The sequence below is a fragment of the Spea bombifrons genome, chromosome 7, assembly GCF_027358695.1.
Source record: "Spea bombifrons isolate aSpeBom1 chromosome 7, aSpeBom1.2.pri, whole genome shotgun sequence".
Lineage (NCBI taxonomy): Eukaryota > Metazoa > Chordata > Amphibia > Anura > Pelobatidae > Spea > Spea bombifrons.
This window is the reverse complement of record NC_071093.1, coordinates 4,590,398-4,597,436: the sequence shown is the minus strand read 5'-3', so window position 1 is coordinate 4,597,436 and position 7,039 is coordinate 4,590,398. Positions and strand designations below refer to the sequence as shown.

Genomic DNA, 7,039 nt, shown 5'->3' with positions numbered 1-7,039 from the left:
TCATTTTGATGGAACATCAGAGAAAAAGAGAAACATCCCCTTTCATAATTCTGTCCGTTCTGTGTATGCCTTACTTTTGAATGACCTTATATGTCTTTTCTTTCGCTTACCTATCAAATACAATATAAGAATATCAAACAGACGTCCAAGCATCCAACCCATGTCCTCCACGGCCTACAGGATGAACCCTGGCTTAGGGTTATTGTTCACATTACATAGCTACATCGTAACATAGTAACACATTATGATTGTGTGTAGATTCCTGCGCAAGTCCGGGTAGTTGTTTAGCCCCAAGGGTAATTCTTAGGGACAGAGAGAACCCCTAGGCAAATACCAGTGGTATTATCAGGCAATACGCTCAGTGCCTAGTGTCTAGTTGAACCAATATTACTCAAAGTGTTTTTAATATCTGGACTCCACAAGTATTAACCCTTTAATAGACCACCGCTATGATACCTTGATGATTTTCCGATGGTGGTAAGAAGACATGTACAAGACTGAGGAGCGATCCCCGAGAAAACAAAGGAAAAGGAAGGAGAAAACTCAAATTTTTTGTTTGAAATGTGTTGTTTCAGGCTATGCCTTGTTTTGGAAGTACTTTGAAGAGCGCTGAAGAGGAGGTACAGAAATTCTGAATGGAGTCACCTGTATTCAAGCAGGGATTTCAGCTGTGATATAACACTGAAAAGTTTGAATGCTCGCATATCATTAATCAGAAATAGAATATGAAGGAGTCAGCTCCAGATTCTAAGAACCCATAAATCTGCCCCTTCACCCCAACATAGGGTTAAAACCCCCGCACTCAGTGTCGCCCTAAGAATTTTCAGCTATGTGCATTTTCTAAAACTGTACTTTTATAAATTTCCCTTAAAAATCTTTAATAAGCAAATGAATTAGTGAATGAAAGATAAAGTTAATCCTGGCTATAAACAGCTTGCAAGCTTTCCAAGAGCTCTTGACATCTCGGCGTGACCCGCTGCATCGAGCAAACGCTATTTTTCATCATTGACTATTCATGAAGGCAGGACATACTGCTGTATGAAATATACTGTCTTTATTTTTGGATGTTTTTAGTCCCCAAAATGTTTTCTCTGGATATTTTGATGATAATATGTTTTTAAGGACGTGTTTGGTAGGATCTAATCCTTTAATGGCGATTGTTTGGTTTGGGTCAAGAGTAGCTTGCAAAGCAAACCCCAAGGTCACCCAAGCCATCAAGTGGCCACCCAACCTTTAGCATAAAGACACAACTTATATTTTCAGTTCCATATATGGGCATACATTTCTTACTAAATTACGTGTTAATTATTGAATCAGTGAAAATAGTGAAATCCTAAAAGAGTGGTGGATTAGTGGACTGGGCTACAAATTATTGATTCTCAACCACAATGACGCTGAGGTTGTTATTGAAGATGATCCTCCCGTCTTTGGTAGAACTGCACCCAGGACCTTTTAGATCCTGTAGGATCTGATCTTTCAGATCAGGAGGAGCATTTTTCTTGAATTCACAGGTCTCAGTCAAGAAGTCCAACAGAAGTTCCCCGTTTAGATCGCCCTCAACGAAGCATTCAGTTATGTCCATGTCGGACTGCAAATCGTAGCTTTTATATTTTGCGCCCATGGAACTCAGTATGTCTTGGATATCACCCGCCGTTATGTACAGGCAGAGGTCATTCAGCGGTAACCGGGATCCATATTTCTTCCATAAAGTAGACCATCCGCTGGTGCCTACAGAAAACAAAAAGCGGGTTTTAGCCTTGAGCAAAGACAGAATAACCAAAGAAAACCAAAGATACAGCAAAGAAGCACTAAATTCGAATCTTTTTATTATGATTAAGGGCATGGGAGTAAACTGTGTAGAACTTTTGAAGTTTGAGCCACGTGATCAACGTAGTTTGGCTTGATTTGGAAGAGTGTTGCCACCAATTATCCATCTCTGTGTCACAAGAAGCCATTTTGACCATTTTACTGCTAGATATGACATTTTTTTAAACAGATAAATGGTATTAGGAGCAGAGCTGGACTGGTTATCACAAATAGGACCTGGCACTTTAAAGCCAGTGGCCGCCTGATGATATAATTGCAGCCGATTGATCGATATGCGCAGCCACATGCTAGGTTTTTTTTATGCTTGCGGCATGTCGAGTGAGTATGGAGTGACGGAGGCCGGTCAGAAGTGGTCAGAAGCAAAGAATCCAGTATTCATGCCAGGGATCCCATAATAAATTTTTACCACGATATATTTTTCTTTAATTATCCATTCCTTACCAGACACCAGAATGATGAGGAGTTTCCCATGTGGCGCCAGGCAGCTCCTGAAGAATTTTAAAGTAGCGGGGACATCTTTCACATAATATAACATCTACGATTAAAAAAAAAAAAGAAAAGAAAAATACATTACTAAAATTACAAAAAAAGAAAATTCATTTTAAATGAATGATAACAGAATAAATAGAAATATACGAATAAACAAAAATACAAACATTTGACACTTTAAACGGTAAAAGATTCGGCATAAAAAATAGATTTATGACCTAGAGCTTGTAGTATAAAACTGGTAGGCCAATGGCTTAGGTTCACTTAACCCCTTCATGACAAATCCCATACATGTACGGGCTCACAATGCATTGTTTTTAATGGGTTGAGCAGCCTTCCGGTAGAGATGGTAGAGGTTTTTTACACATGGGATAGATATAAGGCTATCCTAGGCAAAGACGAAGTATAATCATAGCTGGGATCTCTTTCCGGGTTTTTCTAGCCACGTAATTGGCCCCGGCTCTGGTCAGGGTTAATATGCATTGCCACGCAAAGACGATATCCCTGTGCCAACATCAACGATGAAACACCAAGCAGGGGTTAAATTTTCAGGTCTCGGCCGGAGAATTCCTAATACGGTCCGGCTTATAAAATCACCCATCTGTTAAACCAACGTTTTTCCCAACGTTTACCTGAATCATGTGGATGAAATCAAACTTTTTATTTTGCTTCTCTCCGTGTATTTGCTCCTCGAATTCATGCGACGTTTTCTTGTACCAGTTGAAAGTGATGTCACTGAGTCCCGTTGTCTTGGCAACGCGTTCTGAAACGCACGGAGCAAATATCGCACATTTCATTAAAACGGTCCGGGGTTAATAATTAGATCAAAGTTTCGCTGATTAGTGAAATGTTCACGAAGCGTCGGAATGAGTTCAAAGTGCAAAAAAACAAACATTATTATTATCGAAAAGTAAACAATGGTATCTTCAAACACAAATATCCTCCATAATATTATTATTTATTGTTTTATATAGCGCCGTCGTATTCTGTAGCGCTGTACAACGGGTAGACAGGACATAACAAGTAGTATATAATAATTCAAGAAATAAGAATTAAATGAGCTAACAATTGCCCTGATATACGGTCATTTTTATACACATTTGTATCAAAAACAATGAGGATTTTTAGTGAATGGTGTTAAATAAAAATTATAGCATAGCTGAAAAAAACACATAATTATGACAGATAATTGAGAAAAATAATTTATAACTTAGTAATAATAATACTATTTCAATTTATGGTATACCTACCCTTATAACTTAAGATCTGCTCAGCACTTGGTTCCACAATATGGTTATTAATCAGAACCCCGGGATATCTCGCTTGTATTTTTGAAATCATTTGCAAATCAATTTCACCTAAAAAAACAAAAAACGAAATTTTTATTAAATTAAATATTTAAAAAAAACCCACTATAAATGATATTTTGGGAAAAAATATGGTCACTGAACCTCATTGGATGTTGTTACACAAAATATTATTTACTAAAAGGGTTATTTACTTAAAACACATCTTACTTTTTCTTTAATTATTATAAGATAGAGTATCACATATGTTAAGCTAATACATCTAAGCTGATCTGTCTGAAGGTTTAATTCCTGAAAAATGGCTGGGAAACTTTGTTGTTTTTTGTTTTTTTTAATGACCAATCGGTGTCTACTTTTGTGTCACATGACAATTAAGTGTTCCCGGCAAAAAAATATGAATGAGGCAATATTTTACTTGATTAAAGCATTATTTCTGAGATAGAAGGAGGCAATGATGGAAATCGTTGGAATATGATTCTATGCTGGTGCTGTCCAATCTTAGGTTTAGAATCTAATATAATAAAATGTTAGTAAATAGCATGAAAAACAAAGGGTGTAATATGAGTTCATCACATAGAATGACCGATTAAAGAGATTCAGCACAAAATTACATCAGGCTCTATGACAAAGAGGTCATAATCTAAAACGAGTGGGTCGGAGGCTCAAGTTCAAGAGGTCATTTGAACGGTGTCCATTTTTATATAGACGCAGATCAGCGTTCTCTATAACAAACCAGGTAATTAAATGATGCAAAATTCCACGATAAAAGCATTTATTTTCCCGAATCTTTGAATAATTAAAAAAAAAGGATATTTAACTTTTTCGACATACCTGACCCACTTCCTACACCCAGAATATCAAAGGCGGGCTTCTCATTTTCTATACTGGAAAAAGTTAAACGCAAACAATAGAGACATTACTGAGTTGGGTAGAACATACATTTTTCATCATTACGACATACAAAGTGTAAACGCCTAAAACACACAAATCAAAGAAAGAATGGGTCAACGATTACTATTAAAGGTTATTATTAATAATAACTAATAATAATATTAATAATATGTATTGGTATTTAATGGTAACTTTCTGCTGATGTGGAATAATCATAACTGGGAATGTTTCAGGTTATCCAGTGCTCTCCCTTTAATTGGGGAGTGGCTTTTGTAAAAAGGGTGGGGCTTACCATATGCAGGCTGCAAACAGGGGTGGGGCTATCATCAAAAAGGCTTTTGTGGGAGGGGAGTAGGTGAGGAGTGGGCGTGGCCTCTCTACTGCCTGGAGAAAGAAGAAACTGACTCGGACACCCAGGGTGCCGAACTTTACCTGGAGACTCCGAGTTATTAATACTAATAATATATGCATTTTTTTGGCTGTGAATTATTCTAATAATACACGTGATAAAATATATGCATTTCTTGACACAGTATTTATTAAAATTCAAAACATTTCCAGAGATATATCACGATCTATAGATGCATATATTTAACTTGCGCCTATAGGCCTATAGTTTAAAGAAGTATGGACCCCTTTGGTCACCATGGGGGTTTATTCAATAAACAGGGAGTTGGCAGAGGATTGGGCGTATCATCATACTGACTTCCCGTTACATTATTAAGGAAGCTTCTGGATGGCCCAGTATAAAGCATATTTAAATCAGCCCCTTCTTGTCGAGAAATCCGCTAGGGATGGCCCTTAATAATGCATAGAGTATTTCCCGGGAGCCGAAGCCACGACTCTCCTGCCGACTCCCACCTTAGCGGATAATTCCCATTACACAGCATACAAAAGACAGGAGATTATCAATAAAGGTAGGTAATCGAGGACAAACCCCTGCATCCATAAATGACACGGCGGCCCGGCGTAATAAGACAGTAACCCCGCAAATGATTTATACGAGCGCCGGTTCCTTTAATATGTATGAATCTCTGAGCACAAATACAGCAGCAGGTAATGAATGAGTGTCGGGCAGAATAATCTTTACCTTGATATAATCTCGGGCAGTTTTGTTTCAATGAATTCTTGCATGCACTGGTGCTCGGTCGAATTCTTAAGGAACAAGCGGAACGACTGCACATATCTGCCGTTGTCTGAGAGCAAGCTTCTCATCGCGGGCTCCATTTCTCCCGTTTCGCAAGCTTGAAGGAAGGAGGGGATCGTTCTTTAGCCTTCCTTGGAGTCAGCTAAATTTCCTGCCTGGAAATTATCTGTCTTCAAACACGTTGCTTCAGTCCGACGATAAAAAAAAAGCCACCTGTAGGGAAACGGTCTGAGTTATCTGCAGATCTCGCTGGTATGCGAAGGGCATATCTATATAAATACATATATTTACATTTTAATGACAGGTTAAGCGTAACGCTGCTCCGTGCACCATCTTAATTTCCTGTTATACTGTATTTTTTATTATATTATTTTTTTCGCAGTGCACTCTGGGTAGAGGAGAGAAATAACGAGCAGCCGTTACGAGCCGTGCTGTGGAATGTACTAAAGCTCATAATAATTATTTTTCTTATTGGGGGAAGGTAGGAGAGGAAAGCGGAATGTACTTTTGCTTTTCACGTCCACTTTTTACGGTCTTATCTAAATTTATAAAACAAACCATCCTTCTTCACGTAAATACGTACAATTTTTAGTGGCTCTTTAAAATGAGGAGATCTCGGAGTTTCTCGTGAAACTCTACTGATACAACGTTTAAATCGGCAGTAGGTCTGTAGGGGTGACGGGACCCGCAGCCCACCGAGGACTCAATGGATATATGCCCGCTGCAGCCCTCTGCCTTGTGTCTAGTGGGATATGCCCCAAATCTGATTCTTTTCATTGTACAGCACCGCGGAATATGATGGCGATACATAAATCAATAAATAATAATAAATATAGAGTGGTGGGATTTTTTGTACACCTTATGGTTCAGATCGTTTCTCTATTTACTTTGTGCTCTGGACGGGAGTCAGCTATTTATATTGACTTAGACCTTTGAGTCACAGATACCTCACACACCCCTGTACTAATCAAAGGGTAAATAACCAAATAACCACTGCGCACGGAGCTGGGGCGTCTACTAGTGCCATACTATTGTTTTACCGAATATATATATATATATTTATATACCCTCCTTACCTGTTTCTTCTGTAATTCAAACTGTTATGTTATATACTACTTGTTATGTCCTGTTTACCCTTTTTGTACAGCGCTGTGGAATAGGATGACGCTATATAAAAATAATAATAATAAAATAAATAATAATAATATTTTGTTCCCTTGTCTTAAGAGATTTTTCTGTTCTTATAAATGTCACAATTTGTTGGGTTTTTTTCCCCGACCCCAAATAAATGTTTTATTTTTCAAATAGCCATCTCAGAAGAGTGATAACCAGAAGCTCTGAAAACAGTAATCTGTCTGTCGTGTAAAGGGTTAAGTCT

At 38.0% G+C, this 7,039-nt stretch overlaps 1 protein-coding gene across 2 annotated transcripts; it reads right to left on the bottom strand.

Annotated features, from left to right (window-relative positions):
* Positions 1-852: 852 nt before the first annotated feature.
* Positions 853-5,819, bottom strand: HNMT (histamine N-methyltransferase). Of its 2 annotated transcripts, none has more exons than XM_053470835.1 (6): positions 5,605-5,819; positions 4,455-4,507; positions 3,567-3,674; positions 2,949-3,079; positions 2,269-2,362; positions 853-1,728 (listed from the first exon to the last, which is right to left on the bottom strand). In XM_053470835.1, exons 1-6 carry the CDS (start codon positions 5,739-5,741, stop codon positions 1,370-1,372), a joined length of 882 nt encoding a protein of 293 aa, XP_053326810.1. In that variant the 5' UTR covers positions 5,742-5,819; the 3' UTR covers positions 853-1,369. The 2 variants fall into 2 exon arrangements, with proteins under 2 accessions (XP_053326810.1, XP_053326812.1); XM_053470837.1 differs by having other exon boundaries at positions 4,455-4,502.
* Between the last annotated feature and the right edge of the window lie 1,220 nt (positions 5,820-7,039).

Excerpts from the sequence above, each read along its gene's own strand:
- HNMT (XM_053470835.1), bottom strand. The coding sequence starts at position 5,741 with ATGGAGCCCGCGATGAGAAGCTTGCTCTCAGACAACGGCAGATATGTG. Across the intron at positions 3,675-4,454 it reads GGGTGTAGGAAGTGGGTCAG|GTGAAATTGATTTGCAAATG; the intron begins GTATGTCGAAAA and ends TTGTTTTTTTAG. Across the intron at positions 2,363-2,948 it reads ATTTCATCCACATGATTCAG|ATGTTATATTATGTGAAAGA; the intron begins GTAAACGTTGGG and ends TTTTAATCGTAG.